The sequence below is a fragment of the Podarcis bocagei genome (assembly GCF_964188305.1).
Source record: "Podarcis bocagei genome assembly, chromosome: 14".
NCBI lineage: Eukaryota > Metazoa > Chordata > Lepidosauria > Squamata > Lacertidae > Podarcis > Podarcis bocagei.
Window position 1 is genome coordinate 5,830,106 of NC_138139.1, and position 22,822 is coordinate 5,852,927.

General features: G+C 44.4%; 1 protein-coding gene across 5 annotated transcripts in view; it reads right to left on the reverse strand.

Moving 5' to 3' along the window:
- RNF111 (ring finger protein 111) overlaps positions 1 to 22,822 on the reverse strand; it is a 54,024-nt gene that overhangs the window by 10,325 nt on the left and 20,877 nt on the right. For all 5 annotated transcript variants that reach the window (XM_081170534.1, XM_081170535.1, XM_081170531.1 and 2 more), the window contains exons 3-8: positions 22,215 to 22,341; positions 6,892 to 7,055; positions 6,084 to 6,281; positions 4,886 to 5,199; positions 3,359 to 3,608; positions 2,237 to 2,603 (exon numbers count right to left, since the gene is read on the reverse strand). In XM_081170534.1, coding sequence (XP_081026660.1) covers positions 2,237 to 2,603; positions 3,359 to 3,608; positions 4,886 to 5,199; positions 6,084 to 6,281; positions 6,892 to 7,055; positions 22,215 to 22,341 — 1,420 coding nt within the window. The remainder of the gene's footprint in view (positions 1 to 2,236; positions 2,604 to 3,358; positions 3,609 to 4,885; positions 5,200 to 6,083; positions 6,282 to 6,891; positions 7,056 to 22,214; positions 22,342 to 22,822) is intronic.

Below are 22,822 nucleotides of genomic sequence, written 5' to 3' on the forward strand. Positions count from 1 at the left end.
ACTTAATTCGTTCCGGAGGTCTGTTCTTAACCTGAAGCACCACTTTAGCTAATGGGGCCTCCCACTGCCGCTGTGCCACCGGAGCACAATTTCTGTTCTCATCCTGAAGCAAAGTTCTTAACCCGAGGTACTATTTCTGGGTTAGCGGAGTCTGTAACCTGAAGCGCACCTAACCCGAGGTACCACTGTACATGCTTGACACAGGATATTTTAAGTACTATATAAAAATGGCATATTTCTAAAATGATTCACAGATGTATTGAACTTCTAGACTTGAGGTGGCCTTTGCCTATTTCCCATTTCTTAATAACTAAGCCTCAGTTACTCAAGCTCTTTAATGAATATCAAGTGAAAAGCCCTATCTCAATTAGCATTCCTTTTTAAAATCCAGAAACTGGATGGAGTTGCTGTGATGTAATTATTCAAAATGACAGAGGCTGACATTTCAATTAATAGCAGTTCCATTACAGCTAAACATTTGAGTGCAGATGATAGGTTCCTGTTCTTAATGAGATTTGCTCCCAAGTAGAAGTGAGTCAACTATTTACATCCATTCATGTCTTTAGCTTTCTGCTCAAATTAAAGCCCAGGAAGAAGAAGGATGGTGCAGCTTTTAGACCTTCCTTACATCACAGCAAATACCAGTTAACCTCCCACCTCCCAATCCTTTCTTCTGAGTTTCCTAAGAGTTAGTGTAGAGTCCTGATTATAGCACTGGCCTAAGGCTGATCACCAAAGAATTGATGCTTTTGAATTATGGTGCTGGAGGAGACTCTTGAGAGTCCCATGGACTGCAAGAAGATCAAACGCATCCATTCTGAAGGAAATCAGCCCTGAGTGCTCACTGGAAGGACAGATCATGAAGCTGCGGCTCCAATACTTTGGCCACCTCATGAGAAGAGAAGACTCCCTGGAAAAGACCCTGATGTTGGGAAAGATTGAGGGCACAAGGAGAAGGGGACGACAGAGGACGAGATGGTTGGACAGTGTCCTCGAAGCTACAAACATGAGTCTGACCAAACTGAGGGAGGCAGTGGAAGACAGGAGTGCCTGGCGTGCTCTGGTCCAGGGGGTCACAAAGAGTCGGACACGACTAAATGACTAAACAACAAGGTTGAGGAGACAATGGTCCAACTTGCAGCTCAGCCATAAATCTCACTGGATGACCCTGGGCCAATCAACCACTAGCTGCACAGTCTCTTTCACAGGTTGTTGTGAGGGAAAAATGGGTGGGGAGAGAAGCAGGTCTACCAACCTGAGATCATAGGAAGAAAGGTGGCATTAAAAGAAAAAGGTAACTAGTTTACTTTCAGCTGCTGTTCAGAGGCAGACTTATAGCTCCTTAGTTACCTCTTGGCAATTGCAACTAAGTGGGTGAACAGTCTTCCTCAACCTGGTGCCCCCCAGAAGCTTTGGACGACAGCGTGGGGAATCTTTGACCTGCCAGATGTTGCTGAACTACAAATCCAATCAGCCCCAGCAAGCATAGCCAATGTCCAAGGATGATGTGAGTTGTAGTTCAGTAAAATCTGGAGGGCTCAAGCTTTCCCTGCTCTCAGCCCCTAACCAGCACAGCTGATGAGAGCTGCTGCAGTCCTAAGCATGTGGAGGGTGCCAGGCTGGGGAATGCAGAGAAAAAAAGATCAGGTGATCTGCCTGTATTCTAAAGGATTCAGAAAGAACCCTCATTGAAGCTGTTCTGGGTATAAGCTTTCCTATATCTGAAGAAGTGTGCATGCACATGAAAAGCTTATACAGTGGTGCCTCGCAAGACAAAATTAATTCATTCCGCGAGTTTTTTCGTCTAGCGAATTTTTCATCTTGCGAAGCACGGTGTCGGAAAAGTTTTGGAAAAGCTTCAAAAATCACCAAAAACCTCAAAAAAGGCTACCACACCGCGTTCTATGAGTTGCTCCTCGAAGTCAAGTCGCAACTGTATTAACGGTGTTAAGAAAAAGGAAACAAACTTGCAAGACGTTTCCGTCTTGCGAAGCAAGCCCATAGGGAAATTCGTCTTGTGAAGCAGCTCAAAAACCGCAAAACCCTTTCGTCTAGCAAGTTTTTCGTCTTGTGAGGCATTCGTCTTGCGGGGCACCACTGTACCCAGAACAAACTTAGTTTGTCTCCAAGGTGCTACTGGACAATTTTTTTATTTATTTCCTTATTGAAGCTGACACTCTTCCATGCCACTATCCACCCTCTGCCTGTTCCTCCTCCAGGCTAAAGCCTAACTTACGTTGGATGCTGCATCATTCTTCTCCTTTGGACCTCCATCCTCTGGATCACCTCGTGAGGGTGCAGCCTCTGGGCCGGAGATGCCGTGGCAGGGATGTGATGGGAAATAGACTGGTGGGTGGCTGGGAGAGGCTGTGGGATTGGAGCAGCAGCGTTGGCCAACGGGTGTGGGGGCGGCGGAGGCGGGACAGGGTGAGAAGAGGCATGCGAGGATATGGAAGGGTGGAAGGGGTGGACGGGGTGAGGGATGACATAGTCCACTTGCGAAGTGGGTTGTGGCGGCTGAGGGGGGACAGGGGGAGGGGGGTTTCCATGGGAATGGGGACATGCAGCAGCTTGATGATGAAGCGGCCGAGTCAAAGAGGCATCTGAAAAGGGGTAGCAGAGAGCAACAAACCCGGTTAGTTCATTACAACTGTCTGCTAAACTAAGATCATCTGCTGCTCTTGACAGCACCCACCCCCAAACAAAAAAATCAGATGCCCATGCCAGACGCTTCGCTTTACCCTGCCACAAGGGAAGGCGGCACCACTCATAGAATCATAGAATAGAATCATAGAATCATAGAGTTGGAAGAGACCACAAGGGCCATCGAGTCCAACCCCCTGCCAAGCAGGAAACACCACCAGAGCACTCCTGACATATGGTTGTCAAGCCTCTGCTTAAAGACCTCCAAAGCAGGAGACTCCACCACACTCCTAGGCAGCAAATTCCACTGTCGAACAGCTCTTACTGTCAGGAAGTTCTTCCTAATGTTTAGGTGGAATCTTCTTTCTTGTAGTTTGGATCCATTGCTCCGTGTCCGCTTCTCTGGAGCAGCAGAAAACAACCTTTCTCCCTCCTCTATGTGACATCCTTTTATATATTTGAACATGGCTATCATATCACCCCTTAACCTCCTCTTCTCCAGGCTAAACATGCCCAGCTCCCTTAGCCATTCCTCATAAGGCATCGTTTCCAGGCCTTTGACCATTTTGGTTGCCCTCCTCTGGACACTCAAGTAGGGTGCGCATCCTGCCAACTGCACCACTTTGCAGAGACCCTGCCAGCTGCCAATATGAAGCAGGGCATCCTTGGGGGGCCTCCCCTGCCCCACACATACACAGACTGCAGTCATTCTTACATGACATATAATGCCGGCAGGATGCCAGAGAAGCCTGGGGTGGTGGCTGGGGCTGGGGCTGGGCAACCATGTTCGCACTGTATCCATCTATGGCAATGGGCTGGCTGGGAGTAGCACCCGCCTGGTGCCCGTATACGGCTGTTCGGGAAGAGGCTCCTGGACAGCAGGGGTCAAAGGCTGATGCTCCGTGGAAAGAGCTGCTTCCGTGGTTCCTTATGCCATTGTTGCTTAAGTCCACTGGGAGTGCCTGCTGCAAGGAGGGAGAGCAAAACAAAAGATTATTTGAATATTCATGGAACTGTGATAAAAAGGCTGCTATAGGACAAGTCACACAAAAACATATATGCACAATGCTGTCCATTAGCAAAAGACTAAATAAGCTTTTGTGTCTGAGTGGTATGATTAACGTTTGCCATTGGTAAATTTAACAAGAGGGCAGCAACTAGTATTTCACCATGAAATTGGCATCTTCCTTGTAAACCTGCTAGTCAGCAGATATGAGGAAACCCATTTGATCTCCACAAAGAGAGGAACCCAAAGAGCTACTTTAGGCTTCAGAAATAAGAAGTTCCTCCTTGGGTCCAACCAAGGGCTATATTGGCCAACATTCCAGTTCAGGTCAGGGCACACAAGTAGTGCTTGGGAAAAGCCATGACTGAGGCCTGCCAGCAGCAAGAGGCATGGGGGAAATCTGAGTTTCCCTAGCCAGATACCCTAACTCCAAACTCTCCCTAATCCCACTTTCATCTCCACCAGCCTTTGCCTTCCGGATGTTTTGGGGGTAACAGGTTGACTGCATACATTTACAGTGGTGCCCTGCAAGACAAATGCCTTGCAAGACGAAAAACTCGCTAGACGAAAGGGTTTTCTGTTTTTTTGAGTCATTCCGCAAGACGAATTTCCCTATGGGCTTGCTTTGCAAGACAAAACGTCTTGCGAGTTCTTGCGAGTTTGTTTCCTTTTTCTTAAAGCCGCTAAGCCGTTAATAGCCGCTAAGCCGCTAATAGCTGCTAAGCCGCTAATAGCCGTGCTTCGCAAGACGAAAAAACCGCAAGACGAAGAGACTCGCGGAACGGATTTATTTCGTCTTGCGAGGCACCACTGTACATTTAAAGCCTGGGGCCCAAATATCTGAGAGAATGTCTGCCCTCATATAGACCTTTCCTTGCCTTGAGACCTGCAGAGGATGCCCTGAGTAGCAGCCCTGAGGCAGCATGTAGTGCATTAGTATGTCAGAACATCAGAAAAGCCTGCCCACTAGCTCAGGCCAAAGGCCCAACTAGTCCAGAACCCAGTTCTCACAGTGGCCTCCCAGGTGCCTGCAAGAAGCACACAAGCAGAACATCAGCGCAGCAATGCTCTCTTCAATTGTCATTCCCAGCAACTGCTATTCAGAGGCATACTGCTTCTGACAGTTGAGGCTAGCGGCCTAGTACCCTAGAAAAAGCACTCTGCACAGCACATGGAGAAACTATTATCCGTAACTCTTCACCATCACCACAGTGAAGCATTCTCAACCAAACCTGCCTGCTCATGGTACGTGGTGCCAGAACTGCTACTTGATCCTGCAGGTGCCGGCACTGGGGGAGGCCTTTCAACAGGGCAGCTGGATTCGCTGAACGATGGTGAGAGAGGGACGCTTGCGTGGGGGTTGTGGTGGTGGTGATGGTGGAAATGATGGCTGTGCTGTTGGAAACAGCTGGCGTGAGGATGCCCCAGGATGTGGTGGTTCTGCGAGGAGCCGCCGCATGGAGAATGCTGGGGGCAGCATGACGGCAGCCTTGGCATTGCAGGAGGGCCAGATTCCAGTGTTGTACTTGAGGTATTTCCTCTTGAGTCATCTTAAATTGGGGGTGAAAGAAACATGTGAGCTCAGCTGGTAACACAGGTACAGTAAAAGCCAAACCTGAAAACTCTGCAGGGTGTACAACTGGATTAGTCATTTGCTTATTAAAGTGAGACCAGTGTGACCTGCAACAAAATGTTGCAGTGTGAAACGCTCCTGTTCACGGTACCAGTTCGTCATGCCCTGCTCCATGATACTCCCCTCCTCCACCCCTCTTGTTTTGCATGCAGAAGGTCCTAGATTCGAATTCTCAGCACCTGCAAGTAGCAGATGATGGGGAGGACCCAGAGAGCCACTGCAAGAAGAGTAGCCAGTCTTTGGCTAGACTTAGGCCAAGGTTTCAAGCTCCCTGGTGTGGGATTCCTCTGCACAAGCTGCATTACAGGGCATTCTGAGGCACTCTGCACTGGGCACCAGAGAAAATTGTTAAGACTCACCAGCAGCCCCTACAAACTGGATGCCCTGGAATGTGCTTCAAACTTTCCTGGGGCTGCACACTGTGAGTTTAGGTACAAGTAGTCACTCAAATGTTTGCCATTACAACGTTTTCAGTAAGAAACCCCAGCATTCCCAGGAACACATGCTCCCCTACTAGGATTACAACACAGTCAAGCTCAGTCTACATTTGCTATCCCAGTACAACAGATTGACCCCCAAACTGGGTAACCCTCGGATAAAAAAATTTCACTGCAGCTCCCTGTACTAGACTCTCATGTCGTCAATTAAAAAAATACACACGAAGGAAACACTGGCCCCAGAAATTCTTTGCCTCTCCAGCAAAAGCATGCACTACATTTTCAAAGTAGTAAGCACATCAACTTTGTGGTAAGCCAGCATTTTCACCTACTGTAGAACAGTAAAAAAAATAAAAATTCATACCTCCTGCCGGATTCCCTGCAGTCCCACTATTGGTGAGGACAACCAAAGGCTCTGGGGCCAAGGAGGACTGGCTGTTGGAGATGCTAGAAATTACGTCAGAGACCTGCTCTGAGGTCGTGACACTAGGGCCGCCATCGGACGTGGAATTTGCAGTCTGAGATTCCACTCTAGATGAAGTTGTTGGCACAACAGTGGGCTCTGTATAAAAATGACAAACAACATAAAGAAATTTAAGCTCCTGCAGCCTGTTTAAGTGGGTTATGACTAAGAACTCATTTGACACAGATCTTGGGCAAACACAAGACAGACAATGTGGGGTTACTATGTGGCTGGCTGCACCCAAACAGTACCCTTTGGTGCATACAACCAGTGTAACAGTGATATTTACAGCACCAACCTCAATAGTTCCACAGTTATTCATATCAGGATCAGTTTCACATTGTTGTGTCAAATGTGCCCATGGGCTGAAAAAAGGCTGGCACCCCCTGATTTATTCTGATCGCATCTGTGTTGGGGGGCAGGTCTGCAAAAGTTCAGGGTGCCAACAGTAACATCTGAGGATGCATGTATGCAAACATAGGAGTGATCCAGAGAGACTATCCCAAGTCTGAAACATCATGAAAGGCAGCCCTGAGCCTGGCCAGACCACAAAGTATCATGTCTGCACTCCCTTATGTGATGCAAGCAGCTTTTAACATGGCAATCCAAAAGTCAAGAGTTTCAATGGCCAGCTAACACATCTTGTTTCTTTTCAGAACACTAATCGGCCTGATGGGAGGCTCAAGGCTCTGTCACTGCTGCAACCTACCATCCTCATCCACTGTGAGGTCCACTACTTCTGCTGCATTCTGTCTCAGGGGCTGAATGACTGTGGAGATTCTACTACGGTTCCGCTGCTCCTGTGGCCGTGAAGCATGCGAGTTTGAACTGTGGCCCCAGTGGGATCGAGAATGCCCAAGTGACGATCGAGACCTGGAAGCATAAAGTACAAATGCCTGAAAACTCAAAACAAAGGTTTTCTTCTTTTACCATGACAGGTCTGGTAAGATGATCACTTCTCCAATCTGTACCACCAACAGCTTCAGATACGGCAATTCAATTCAAAACCGAGTTTTGTTTTAAGTGGTATTTTGTTTTCCAGATCAATTGTGGGCCACCTTCAGTAACATGTGCTCTATTTAGGGTCCAAGGTTCAATCCCTGGCATCCCCAGGTAGGTCTGGGGGCAGGGGCAAGCGGAGGAGACTCTTGTTTGAAGCCAAACTTAATGACTGGCTGGTGTACAGCCTTGGCTACCTGTTACACCTGAAGCAGAGGTCATGGTTTACTGCTCCACAACAAGTCACAAACCCTGGCTTGGACATAATGGGAAGTCAGGACACAGCCTGGTTTGTTTATCCAACTCATGCCGGGGAACAGTGAAACCAGAGTGATTAGGCAATGTACACCAACATGCTACTTGTTCACATTAGAAAGTCTGGCTCCTCAAGAGAAATGTGTGACAAATTTGAAGTTTGAAATTAATTTAATAATAACAATAACAATAATTAAAAAAATCTTAATAATAATAAAAAAGAAAGCCTGGCTTCTCATTACATATGACCGCTTCTGTGTGGAGAAAATTCTTAGCTAGATAGTTCAGCCAGGGCCAGCCGACCCAGGATGCATGGTGAGGCAACTGCCTCAGGTGGCAGGATCCACAGGGTCAGCAGATCTGGCCTCCAAGGGGCACACAGCTTACTGCCACTGCAGCAATGGCTGAGGTGCACTCCTTGGAGGATGGATCTGCCTCCACTCCACAACCCACCCCCATGCCACAGCAACCTCTTGGCCCTGGAGTGGTGTGTGTGTGCTCACCATTTTGTGGTTCGCATCAGGTGCCAAAATGTCTGGCACGAGCCCTGTGGATCAACGGTCTGAATAGAAAGCTAAGGCAGCTTTCTATGTCCACAAGACTCTCAACGATAGTGGCACTAACTAGTCTGTGTCAACTAATCTTGAGTTTGCATTCTCTTAAGAACGTACCATGCAATAGCACATGGGCTATCTTTGCAAAATTTTAGCCCCAAGTAGATATAGGGTGGTCCACCACATACTGTCCATGATGACCTGTCACAATCCAGTCTCATTGCCCCAAGAATATGTAAACAGATTTTCTACTGCAGTGTGGCTTTGGAGAGTATTGAATTACAGAGTGGGAGAGATTCTAAAGGACAAGGCTTAGACTGGACCTAGCTTAACGGTTAAACTGCAGGTGTGAATGCACATTAAAATAAGAGTAAAAAATGGCACAAATGCTACCTTTTACATCACTAATGTACAGATCTAATGAGCAAGTGTAGTGTCATTATATGCAAGAGCCTCAAATCTAAATTCATACTTTTATTATGTTTATATATCCTTTGATATATATGAATGCTATTTTAACCTCATTACACAAAAATAGAAAGCCACTGCAACAAAACTGAATACTCAAACCCTTTACTACATAGCCTATTCAGAAAAAGCATGATGTGAATCTCAAGTTTGCCAGAGCATCTTCACTACCCTTCATCCAATCAAAGATCAAATTATAGGTACCCATTTTAACAGTAATGTTAGACTGTTAAATTGAGCATTCATAACTGCATCCTTGATTGGATCAAGAGTTTTGCCAACACAGAATTAAAATTACAAAATCTGTATTAGGAAAATTAAGAAGCCAAAAGATCAGGAAACCAAAATAACTCCAACAAGGCATAGACTGCATGGCTTTAACAACAGTCAAAATACCTTCCCCCCTCTCTCCTCACTATCTAGCCTGATGGTGTGTGCTAGAAAATTCCAAAGCGTACACACTATTTTGTGATATTTTGATTGGCCTAATAGGGCTATTGCCCTATTACGTATTTGCAACTTTTCTTAGAGGCCAACATAAGTTACCTTTACTTTTTGAATTAAAATTAGAGCATTCTGCAAAAGATCCCAAGTACAGTGGTACTTCAGGTTACAGACTTCGCTATCCCAGAAATAGTACCTCGGGTTAAGAACTTTGCTTCAGGATGAGAACAGAAATCATGTGGCGGCAGCAGGAGGCCCCATTAGCTAAAGTGGTACCTCAGGTTAAGAACAGTTTCAGGTTAAGAACAGACCTCCAGAACGAATTAAGTTCTTAACCCGAGGTACCACTGTATACAGTCATGGGGGAAAGAAGACACCCTCTTTGAATTTTGTTTTTTTTTAACATATGAGGACATAAGAACATTCACTTGTTCTTTAGCAGGTTTAACAACCTCAAATGAACAGCACATGACCTATTACACCATGTCATGATTTATTTAACAGAAATGAAGCAAAAATGGAGAAGGCATGTGTGAAAAACTAAGTACACTTATGATTCACTAGCTTGTAGAACCACCTTTAGCAGCAATGACTTGAAGTAAACATTTTCTGTATGACTTTTAGTCTCTCACATCGTTGTGGAGGAATTCTGTCCCACTCTTCTTTACATTATTGCTTCAGTTCACTGAGGTTCACTGGCACAGCACTTTTAAGGTCCCACCGCAGCATTTCAATTAGGTTGAACTGGGCCATTTGACTGGGCCATTGCAACACCTTGATTCTTTTCTTTTTCAGCCATTCTGTTGTATTTTTGCTGGTGTGTTTGGGATTATTGTCTTGTTGCATGACCCAATTTTGCCCAAGCTTCAATTGTTGGGCAGATGGCCTCACATTTTACCCTAGAATACTTTGGTATACTGAGGAGTTCATGGTCGACTCAATGACTGCAAGGTTTCCAGGTACTGTGGCTGCAAAACAAGCCCAAATCATCACCCCTCCACCATCGTGCTTGACAGTTGGTATGAGGTGTTTGTGCTGACATGCTGTGTAGGGTTTTTGCCAAACATGGTGCTCTGCATTATGGTCAAACATCTCCACTCATCTGTCAAAAGGACACTGTTCCAGAAGTCTGGTGGTCTGTTCAGATGCAACTTTGCAAACCGAAGTCGTCCTGCCATGTTCTTCTTAGAGAGAAGAGGCTTTCTCCTTGGCAACCCTTCCAAATAAACCATACTTGTTCAGTCTTTTTCTAATTGTACTGTCATGAACATTAACATTTAACATGCTAACTGAGACCTGTAGAGCCTGAGATGTCTCTTTTGGTTTTTTTGCAATTTCTCTGAGCATTGCACGGTCTGCCCTTGGGGTGAATTTGCTGGGACGTCCACTCCTGCGAAGATTGGCAACTGTCTTGATTGTTTTCCACTTTTGAATAATCCTTCTCACTGTAAAATGATGGACTTAAAATTGGTTGGAGATGGCCTTATCAACCTTCCCAGTTTCATGGGCAGCAACAATTGCTTCTCTAAGAGCATTGTGTCATTTTTCCTCCTTGGCATTGTGTTAAAACACACCTGAATGCTCCAGACCAGCAAACTGCTAAAATTTCGGCTTTTATAGAAGTGGACACACTTGCTGATGATCAATTAAGCAAAGGCATTTGCTTAGCAGCACCTGTCTGCTACTTAGTCCCTTAATTCCTATGAAAGCAGTAAGGGTGTACTTAGTTTTTCACACATGGCTTCTCCATTTTGGCTTTGTTTTTGTTAAATAAATCATGACATGCTGTAATGTGTAATGTGTTGTTGTTCATTTGAGGTTGTATTTACCTAATTTTAAGACCTGCTAAGGAACAGGGGGTTGTTATTATGTCCTGATATGCAAAACCACAGAATTCAAAGAGGGTGAACTTTCTTTTTTCCATGACTGTACGTCAGTATTTTACAACAATGTCAATAAAGTAAGCAGGTACACATTAAAGTTGCAGTTTCAGCATTTCCTAGTCTTCAGTTCATTCAATGCCTAGGTCAGAGCTTTCCAAACTTTTCATATTTGTGACACACTTTTTAGACATGCGTCGTTTCGCGACACAGTAATTCAATTTAACTAGCAAACCGAAGGGAGGAGCGTGGGGAGCGTTCACATGACACATCCACACACTAATGTGTTATGCAGGGTGGATTTGATTTAAATTAAACCGATCTAAATCACAATTTAAATCACTGGTCAGTGAGAATTGATTTAAATCATTTTTTCACAGAAAGACTTATTCTTGCTGGTATAATCTTAATATTGACAACCAGATGAAGGTTTCATTTTTGGAATAATAAATTTTCAGAGTAGTTTTCACAGTTATATCAAAAATTACTGATTTGGTTATACTATCAGAAATACATAGACAGATAACTACAAAATTATGGTGAGGTTTAATAAGTTAACTGTTTATATTTGGACAACTTTTCTGCTGTACTTTATTGGAAAGAGAAAAATAGTAATTTCCTTAGTAACAATTTAAACAATTTATTTAACTGAAACAATAACATTATAGCATATGTATCCATGTTTGTTAATTGATGTGGTTAAACGGTTTTAAAAAAATAAACTTAGACTGAGTTTTAGCACACATGAAAAACTTAAAACAAATCCTTATTTCCTGATGAATAGACTTTGGACTATAATGTAACAAATAGAAAACTATCTTTAGAAAGATTTTTCCTCCAAAAGCATTTTATTTTAAAAATCCAATTTAAATTTTAAAAAATCCAATTTAATTTTTAAAAAATCTGATTTAAATTAAAAATAAAATAAAAATCATTGATTTTTATCCATCCTGGTGTTGTGATAAACAGTTTGGAAAGCTCTGGCCTAGGCTGACCATGGACTCATGCAAGTTCCTTTTCCTTTCTCTTTCCTACTTTAAAACTGATTCCAACTGACTGAACCAGTAGGGAATCGGACTCCTTGATGAATCCAGTGCTTGATGAATCCATGGACAAATGAGTGATACTCGTGCTGGGCATAAAACTGGGGTGAAAACTCCAGCTAAAATAATCTTTAATAACAAACGTGATCCCATGATTTTAGACAGGCAATAAGCTGCGTATTATCAGCTGTGATCAGGAATCTCTGCATGCTGAGGGAAGGGGCTTAGGGTGGCAGAATAATTTTAGACCAGGAAGGGGTTGGGTTTTGTTTTTTTTAATGTACGTATTGTTAGAACTAACGGCAAAGCTCCCATCAGTTCCACTGGGTGAGGGATCCATACATTTTGAGAGTCTGAAAAGGGAGGAGACAAGACTTTGCTTGGGCCTCTTCTCATTTGCTGAGGAGACTGAATTCAGAAGGTTTATTCATTTATCTTTGATCAAGGCATCACGGCATCTATCAGCAGAGTTACATCCAGGATGACACTTTAAAGCACTGCTGCAAGATGAAAGACCAAAATAATTGACAACTTGAGAACTATCTGCATATCTCTCCCTAGTACAACTACAGATTATTCCTGCAGTTAGACGGAAAGAGGCTTTCATGTGCAGCACAAATAAAATAATAATATATGGTTTAATGAAGCAGGAGCAAGGAAGATGGTGAGGCCTAGAGTAAAATGAGAGAGAAAAGAAAAAAGGAACCATGTATTAAATGTAAACTCACATTTGTTGACTTACTTTACATTCCTATACAATGGCAGGACCAACTTTTCATATGCCTGAGGCACAGGAAGGACTCACACTGGAAAGCTATGAAGTAATCCTATTAAATGAATTGTGTGGTAACTGGTTGCCTGTGTTGAGGCAGATATATTATGAGGTAGCTGTAAATATATTTGAGAGTAACCATAGAGCGAATAAATTGTGTTTTCAGCCTGAAGTCATGCACTGCCTTGTTTAGTAAAGCTCCATTTTGAACCCAGGATGGCAGCTAGAGAAACTCAAGACCCAGAGACAGAGCAGCCGAAATTAACAAAATATTGAGGTAAAGAACTGAAAGGACAAAGAAAGCAATGTTCTAGTTTAAAGGTAGCTGACATAAGCAGCTGCTATAAACCATGTGAGGCCACTGGCCCACCTTGCTCAGTGGGCGTCAGATAGGAGTCCTTTCCAGCCTTCTCTAGAGATGCCAGGAATTAAACTTTGGGCCTTGCAAAGCAGCTGGTTCTCTGTGGAGAAACAGTCCCCCCTCCCAAATTCTTTTTTTTAAAAAAATGTTTTTTATTATGTTTTTAACAAACAAAAATAAAACAATCTTTTACAGTCATCATTTTATGTCATCTTATTTACACTGCGTATATTCACACCCTGACTTCCTTCCCTGCATCAGCTTTCTTAATATATATCTTCTCTTGCAGATTCTTATTCACCTTCTATAAACATCACAGGATTTATGTTAACCCTGCTAGTTTTTAAACTTCTACAGTTAATTCTTATGTGTGCAACCCACTCGTCTTCAAACTTTGTCCCTTTTTGGTCTCGAATTTTATAAGTCATTTTAAATATAAGTCATAATTCTGTATACTCAAAAAATTTATCCTGCCATTCCATTACCGTTGGGATCTCCTGTGATTTCCACTTTTGAGCCTCCCAAATTCTATTTCTAAGGCAAAGCCTTGTTTTAACAGAATGTGTAACAGCATTTACACTACTGAACGTAAAGCGAAATCTGTACAGTATATAAATGGTCCTCACTTTCATATACAAGGTATACAAGGTCGGCTGGCTGTTTAACACTGCATTGACTCAAAATAGCAGTGACTCTGGGAGAAGGTACATGAGGGAACAAAAACTGGTCAAATCTGATTTATTGGACATTGCATCTCATCCCACTGAACAAGAGTAGTGGCCTGTTGAGCACCGCCGACTCCACGCAAATCTTACTAGTTGGGAAAGAAAAGGGATGTCTCAAGGAAGAGGCAGTTAATGGCTGGGTGGGGTATAAATAATAAAATTATTATTATTATTATTATTATTATTATTATTATTATTATTATTATTATTATTATTAGGTAGATCAGTTAGAAGAAGTCAGTTGGGGGGAGTGGTCAGCCAGTAATCAAGATGGCTGCAAAACTCACGAGTTCCTGCCCTCAAGTACATAATTTCTTTTCAAAACAGCCAATTAACTGGGAAAACTTGAAAACTTTTACCCCAATTCAAGAAATATGCTGAGATAAAAATAAGGGAACACCAAGAAGAAGCCAGGGCAATGAGCCAGCAAAGAGAGAACATGGCGCCCGAACCAGTTAAGACGGCAGAAGCTGCGGCAGAAAAGGGTACCAATGCAGTGCTGAGAGAGGACAGGATGAAGAAAAGCTTTGAAAACTGCTTCACGAAAATATGGATATAAAATCAAAGCTGGAGGATTTTCAAAACAGACTTAAAGGGTTAATCTTACCAGGGGCTTTGTAGAAGGGGCAGAAAGTGACAAGATAGTGGTTTAAATTGCTAATACCTGCCTTGGAACTATCCCCAGGGGATACTGAGTGAGCCCACAGAGCCCTATCAACTCGTCCATGTGTTTCAGCCCCTCCAAGAGACATTATTATATATAATATATTTACATAGATTTTAGGAAAAAAGATATGGAAAACACTTAGGAATGTGGAAAATATAACTTTTGAAAATCAACCAATTATGGTTCTCCAGGATCTATCTCAGGACACCTTGAAAAAAGGAGAGAATTTCACTTAGTAACATCTAGATCAGGGGTAGTCAACCTTTTTATACCTACTGCCCACTAATGCATCTTTCTTGATGGTAAAACTTCCTTACCGCCCACCAGTGCTCAATGGAAAGAGGAACCCCTTACCGCCCACCTAGAATCCTGAAACACCCACTAGTGGACGGTAGGGACCAGGCTGACAAGCCCCGATCTTGATTATCAGAAGTGGGAATCAGATTATCACTGAGCATTCACTTTCTGTCTAATATTCAACAGAGGAAATTCAGTTTTTTTGGCTGCAAACCTCTGGGAAGTAGCAGAGCTTTTGCAACTTCTGGAGTTGGAATGACTCTCTGAATTGCTGAGCTTTTTGCAACAAGAAGGCACTGACCCAGGAGAAGAGAACCCAGTGGAGTCGAGATGAGAAACCTATCGTAGATCTTGTAGCACAAAGATAGCACAAGGAAAAGCAGGACAGACTTCTCCACTCTCAAGCAACTAGAAAATGAACAATTAAGACCCTTCTCTGAGGTGTTAGAAATAATTTATTCAAGATGAAGCCATACAATTGGCTAGACAAAGCAGTAATTATAGCACATGTACCCCTTGAAGTTAAGATATAAGCTATTATTTAAAATGTACTCATCATGTGTACTTATGGTATGTTCTGTACCCCAGTGGTGCAGGAGTGCCCTCTAGTGTCTATAGAGGACACATACCAAGTTGTATTTTACTGTTTTAAGTTGAATGTTGAATTGTTTTTCAGTTGTGGGGAAGGGAGGGTGTATTTACAAATAAGAAAGCAAGGTGGCATCAAATAAGAAAAGTGAAGGTATGACTATGATTACCTTTAATTTAAAAGGGATGGGAGATAAAATAAAACATGTTCAACATGTTATATCTTTATAATAGGTAACCAAATATAGTTTGTTTACAGGAAATACATGTGGATCAGAAAAACACCTTATTTAATCAATCTTGGGTAGGACGATTCATAGCAATAGGGTCAAATAAAAGTAGACGAGTTGTGATCTTAGTTCATTCTCAACTTAATTTTCAGGTCATTAAAATACTAAGAGATCCAAATGGTAGATCTGTTGTTACAGAAGGAACCCTCAGTGGGACATGTTAGGTAACTCTGAATTCAGTTTATGTGCTGAATACTGGCCAAATGCCATTTTTACAAAAACCTGTGTCACGCCTCAATGAATTTTTCTTCTTATGATTTAATAATTGGAGGAAGATTTAAATTGGAGTGCAAGTAGCCTTTCACATAAAGACCTAACTGATTCTGCATGGAAAAAGCAATGCAAAACAACAGTGGAGTTTAAAAAGGGCAAGGAACAACTGAAATGGTTGAGAACATTTCTAAGAGTGGGGTCTATGGGATATACGGAGTGAGTGGAATCCAGTGGCTACAACTCACATGTTTGTCTCCCCTGTTCATAGCTCACAATCTTTAGACTTTATACTAACCTCTGCCCAGTGTCAGAATCTCAGCTATAAAAGCTAGGTGCCAAATGGCTCCTTAAACCAAGGTTACAGTCGCCAAAACAGAATGTCTAGTTGCCATTTTAGGGCAATACGGCTCTAAAGTCTGAATTTTTCAAATGGACTGTGATTGATTGTTAAACATCTGGTTAGTTCAGATTGCAACCCTGAGCTAGGTTAAGATTGAGGACAGTCCACATATATATAGACTTATTCCTACCTCTTTTTCTTAATGGTGACATGGGCCATTGATATCATAAGAATATTCTTTACAATTGAGAGTAGGGCAGTAAAGACAAGCTACAACAATTAACTATAATGTTGTTCATCGCTCCTCCTCGGGCTGCACAGAAAAAAACATTTTGGTTCCTGAAATCCATTCTGATTGTGCAGATAAAATACAAATGATCAAATTATACAGTCCTGATCCAATGATCCCCAGACATGCACCTCCAGATGGTGGAGATGACAGGCACCATCCTGGGGCCCAGGCAACTTCACTTGGTCACAAGTAGCCAATCGGCTTAGTGCAAAATGCACCTGGCTAATTTCAAACTCTGCCTCCTTTTTAAAGGAAGTGCAGACAGCTCATATTGGTGAAATTAACTTAACAGAACACACTCCAGTGAGTGCACACTTCCTATTAATTATGTCAGAAAATGTGACCTGTATTTGGTCTTTTAGTCCTGTCCTTGTAACCAATCAAATGGTAAAAGAAAAACTTAAGGCATCATTGGAACAAAAACTAAGAAAAGTAATAGAAGGACTAAGGCAGTGTTTAGAGGAGTATGTTTCAAGAAAAATCAGGACTGAATAAAATCTACAGGACACAAAAGATGCAATTAGAACAGGAAGTCTCTTCCCTAGAACAAAAGCATAGGACAAGAACTTCAAAACAAGTTTACTATTACAAATTAAGCAAAAAATAACTAGAAGCAATAAAAATAGATAAAACAATGGTACAATTATTGTACTTAAAACAAAAATATTATTACTATTTTTGCTGCCAAGTTGCAAAAAGAGAAACAAAGCAATAACTACAGGTATAAAAATAAAGGCAGGAGAAAGGGTTTATAGTACAAAATATATATGTGCAGAATTTAAAAAGTTTTTCTCCTTTCTGTACACCTCCACCTCTCTCTAGAAGAAATTAAGAAAATTTTAGACACTATAGCAGGGGTAGGCAACCTAAGGCCCGTGGGCCAGATCTGGCCCAATCACCTTCTCAATCCGGCCCGCAGACGGTCCAGGAATCAGCGTGTTTTTACATGAGTAGAACGTGTCTTTTTATTTAAAATGCATCTCTGGGTTATTTGTGGGGCACAGGAATTCGTTCTTTTTTATTTTTTAGAAAATATAGTCCGGCCCCCCACATGAGCTGAGGGACGGTGGACTGGCCAACGGCTGAAAAAGGTTGCTGACCCCTGCACTATAGCGATACCTATAACTAAAGGAGGAGGACAGTAAATGTATAGAAAAGGAGGAGATAAAGGAAGTAATTAACAATGATATTGTAATGATATTTTAGCTGATAACAGGCTTCCTGCAACCTGGAGACATTAAAAAATAGTAGCTATTCCCAAGCCTCGCAGGGACCATCCAATTTTGAGTCACACAGACCAATCTCTTTATTCAATGTTGACCAATCTCTGGTCAACAAATTAAAAATCTTTATTGACAATTATAAATACCTAAGAAGAGGGGAGAGGAGAGGAGGCTGAGGGAACCTTCCACAAGGGAGGGTGTTTGAAAAAGGGTGAGGGGCTGCCAGCTCTGCAGGCAAGGGGTGACATAGCTGGGCTCCTGAGCCTCACAAGGGTGCCACAGAAAGAATGTATTTGGTCAAGGGAGCAATGGACTCAAAAAGGTTGAAAACCTGTGCTGTATGTAATTAAATGCATACATCTGAAGAGAAGGGTTCTCTTGTTCTAAATTTAGAATCAGCATCCAACTGTTGCAGAGGCAGAAGGACAGGGACTAGAGAATATCTGTACCATCAGATGGTGAAAAGGAAAGAGCACAGCTAGGCAGAAGATTTAACACATGACAAAAATGGCAACGATCTGGCCCATACCAGGGGCAGCCTATAGCTAACCTGGAAGTTCCAACCACAAGAGGGTGAGAGAAATCAATACAGTGAAGTTTAAGCAGTGTTAGAAATTGGGATAGAAAAGCTAGGGCCAAATGGCTTCTGGAATCTGGGTTATAGGCACAAAATCAGAATGGCTAGTTGCCATCCCCCCCCCCCCCCAGTGCAGCAGCACATTCCATTTATTTTTGCGAAATAGGTCTATGACATCAAAATTCTTGGAAGAACAGGTCCAACAGCATAATCCTAGCCATTTCTACACAGAAATAGATCCTACTGAATGAATTCAAAAGGGTTTACACCAAGGCAAATGGGAATGAGATTCTACATGTGAAGAATTCTTCTGAATTCCTGGCAAACTGAGATCAACATTTGCAATCACCTAGAAAACTTTCCTTATCCATCAATTTTCATTAGACAAATCTCTATTTCACAATATGGAATTCTGTACAGACCAATTCACCCCATGAGAAAAATGCATGCATTTAGAATGCATTTTACAATAAGTCTTTAAGAAAATGTTACATGGGGGGAAATATAATAATTATTTCTTTTTTAAAAAAACAGATATTCTACTAACACTATAGGTTTTCTGTTTTAAAAACCAAATTTCGGCAAAAAACTAATTCAGGCGTGTTTAAAAACATGAAATAAATGACAGTTTAGAAGAAATTTTTAATACAACTATGTGAACGTCATAGCTTTCTGGCAAGAACAACACAAGGGCGGGGGAATCCCATAACGAAGGCTCTGCTAATTCCAACTGCAAACAGTCTATTCACCAATTTCCCTATAGGAAATTGGTTCCTGAAACCAATTTCCAACCAACAAAGACAGCCTGCCAGGGGAAGGTCACCTGGAACCTTCACCTTTAGGTGCCAGGCAAAAAATGGTTCCTCTTTAACCAGGCCTTAGGCTGATTGACATCCAATGCCCTTTTAAAATGTGTTGGGTTGTTTCTATTTTTAATTTGTTTGAGTATTAGCATACTTGAGCATTGCTGTCTATGGCTTGTTTAAAGTGCTGAATACAGAAAACAAAAGTGTGGTTTTTAAAAAGGTGGGTGCATATGTAGCCCGGAGAAAACATGTTGGAGTTGTAGCTAGGGGTTGAAGTCAGGCCAATTAAGAAAGGGGATTGTTTTAAACTTTTATCTTTTTATTTAAAATAAACAAAAAATATCCAGTAGCAGCAAAAACGTAATGTGTTTTTTAAATCAACTGTGATGTCTTAGCATTCTAAGATCAGCAGTTAATAATGTTTTATATAAATTGGTATAAATTAGGGAGAAATGAACATGTGAAAAAGCCCTAACTTACAATGAACACAGGAATTCTGAAGCTCATCATCAGTAATAATATTTCCCCCATTGAAAACATAAGCTCTCTTTCTCATTACGTCATATATAATACACAGCTCTTAATACAAAAAGAAACATAAAAGGGAGCTTATGTAGTAACTTGGTTATATTTTGAAGTTCGAATTAAGTGCATTGTAAAAAATATTCTCCTTCTAATCATTTCAACAAAAAATATAGCACCCAAAGTAGAAAGCCACAGTTATACATCTCTGAATTATTTCAAAAGCAAAATACCAAGCCTATGAAGAGACTTCAAACATTAAACTCTAACTTGCCTGGCCGAGAGGGGACTCCTGCTACTATGTAGGAAGGGCAGGGAGCCATCTAAGTTATGTTTATCCTGGATGGCTCCCACATCCCTTTGCATTTGAAAAAAGCTTTATAACCAAGACTTTTGAGTACTCTGACTTGTTGCCACTGTCCTGTGTCCTCCACTGATAGCAGCACCAGCTTACCTGTGTGGGGAGAAGGTGACAGTCCTAAGTCACCTTCCAGTCCCTCCCAGCAGCAACAAAGTCAGATCACTAATGTGTTGATTAGAATGCTCTTTTCAAATGCAAAGGGTTGTGAGAGCCCTAGTTGTGTTTCTGTTGTGCTATTGGCTGGGAGGCATTTTTCCTCCTGTGCTCTCAGTGGTCAGTTGCACCATTTGAATGGTTCAGCAGCCGAATACTAGAACTACCGTATTTTTCGCCCCATAAGACGCACTTTTTCCCCTCCAAAAATGAAGGGGAAATCGGGGTGCGTCTTATGGGGCGAATGCCTGCAAGCCTCGCGCGCCCGGCAGGAGGTCCGACCGGGTGCGCGAGGCTTGGGGCGGCAGCCTGTCGCCCGAAGCACGGGGAGCCCTCTGGAGGGCTCCCCCTGCTTCGGGCGAGTGTCTGCAAGCCTCGCGCACCCGGCAGGAGGTCCCACGCACCGAGAAGCTTGGGGCGGGCTGAGCTCAGCACGCCCCAAGCTTCTGCATGCCGGCAAGCAGTCCGCTGCCGCCCCAAGCCTCGCGCACCCAGCGGGACCTCCTGCCTTGTGCGGGAGGCTTGGGGCGGCAGCGGACTGCTTGCGCGCACCGAGAAGCTTGGGGCCAGCTGAGCTCAGCCCGCCCCAAGCTTCTAGGTGCGCGCAAGCAGTCCGCTGCCGCCCCAAGCCTCGCGCACCCAGCGGGACCTCCTGCCTTGTGCGGGAGGCTTGGGGCGGCAGCGGACTGCTTGCGCGCACCGAGAAGCTTGGGGCCAGCTGAGCTCAGCCCGCCCCAAGCTTCTAGGTGCGCGCAAGCAGTCCGCTGCCGCCCCAAGCCTCCCGCACCCGGCAGGAGGTCCCGCTGGGTGCGCGAGGCTTGGGGCGGCAGCGGACTGCTTGCGCGCACCTAGAAGCTTGGGGCGGGCTGAGCTCAGCTGGCCCCAAGCTTCTCGGTGCGCGCAAGCAGTCCGCTGCCGCCCCAAGCCTCCCGCACAAGGCAGGAGGTCCCGCTGGGTGCGCGAGGCTTGGGGCGGCAGCGGACTGCTTGCGCGCACCTAGAAGCTTGGGGCGGGCTGAGCTCAGCTGGCCCCAAGCTTCTCGGTGCGCGCAAGCAGTCCGCTGCCGCCCCAAGCCTCCCGCACAAGGCAGGAGGTCCCGCTGGGTGCGCGAGGCTTGGGGCGGCAGCGGACTGCTTGCCGGCATGCAGAAGCTTGGGGCGTGCTGAGCTCAGCCCGCCCCAAGCTTCTCGGTGCGCGCAAGCAGTCCGCTGCCGCCCCAAGCCTTGCGCACCCAGCGGGACCTCCTGCCGGGTGCGGGAGGCTTGGGGCGGCAGCGGACTGCTTGCGCGCACCTAGAAGCTTGGGGCGGGCTGAGCTCAGCTGGCCCCAAGCTTCTCGGTGCGCGCAAGCAGTCCGCTGCCGCCCCAAGCCTCCCGCACAAGGCAGGAGGTCCCGCTGGGTGCGCGAGGCTTGGGGCGGCAGCGGACTGCTTGCGCGCACCTAGAAGCTTGGGGCCAGCTGAGCTCAGCTGGCCCCAAGCTTCTCGGTGCGCGCAAGCAGTCCGCTGCCGCCCCAAGCCTCCCGCACAAGGCAGGAGGTCCCGCTGGGTGCGCGAGGCTTGGGGCGGCAGCGGACTGCTTGCCGGCATGCAGAAGCTTGGGGCGTGCTGAGCTCAGCCCGCCCCAAGCTTCTCGGTGCGCGCAAGCAGTCCGCTGCCGCCCCAAGCCTTGCGCACCCAGCGGGACCTCCTGCCGGGTGCGGGAGGCTTGGGGCGGCAGCGGACTGCTTGCCGGCATGCAGAAGCTTGGGGCGTGCTGAGCTCAGCCCGCCCCAAGCTTCTCGGTGCGCGCAAGCAGTCCGCTGCCGCCCCAAGCCTTGCGCACCCAGCGGGACCTCCTGCCGGGTGCGGGAGGCTTGGGGCGGCAGCGGACTGCTTGCCGGCATGCAGAAGCTTGGGGCGTGCTGAGCTCAGCCCGCCCCAAGCTTCTGGATTAGCGCAGCGCACCTGGGGGGGAAATAAATTTTTTTTCCTTTATTTCCCCCCCTAAAATCTAGGTGCGTCTTATGGGCCGGTGCGTCTTATGGGGCGAAAAATACGGTATGCATCAGGACGTGATCTCATTCAGGGAATTCTTAGTTGCAAAATGCACTCCGCACCCGCTTATTATGAACCCTGACTTTAAGGAACAGCTGTTCAATAAAGTCCAACCCTTATTCACAAAGTTATTATCATAATCCAAAAGAAAAGAACATTGGCCTTACCGGTAACTTTCTCCAACTGTTACAATCTCTACTTCGCTGTCTGTTGAGGTAACATTGATTTCTTCATTGGCAGTGACTTGGGGGGTGGAGGATGCTTCGATCACCACCACATCTTCATCAATACTCCCTGAAATGAAACAGAAGACTGAAATAAGTTGCATTAGATTTGAATTCCACAAGGTATTAACTATATATGGTGCAAAATGGAGGCAATCAGTAAGTGTTGCAGAAGATGTAACTTACAAAAAGTAATAATACACCTCTTCTGCGCCAGTTACATTTAGTTTTAATAAGACTGCAGCCACTTTCAGTGGTGCCTGGAAGCAGCTTTGGCCCAAAATAGACCAGGAGCTATTTGATGGGTCAGGAGCAGATTAGAGCTATCAAATTGTTGTTCTCAGATCAGAGTAACTCAGCATTGTTTAATTTATATCCCGCTTTTCTGTGAAGTTCAAGGAAAGAGACATGGGAGATTGGAGCACAACCTCTCATCCAGGCACCAACTGACTCAGTGTCAGCAAAATGCTTGCCTCATGTGCCTTCATACACAGGGAATCTGCAGCCCTTCAGATGATGCTGGAGTTTCTCACTGGATCCAGACATGAGAA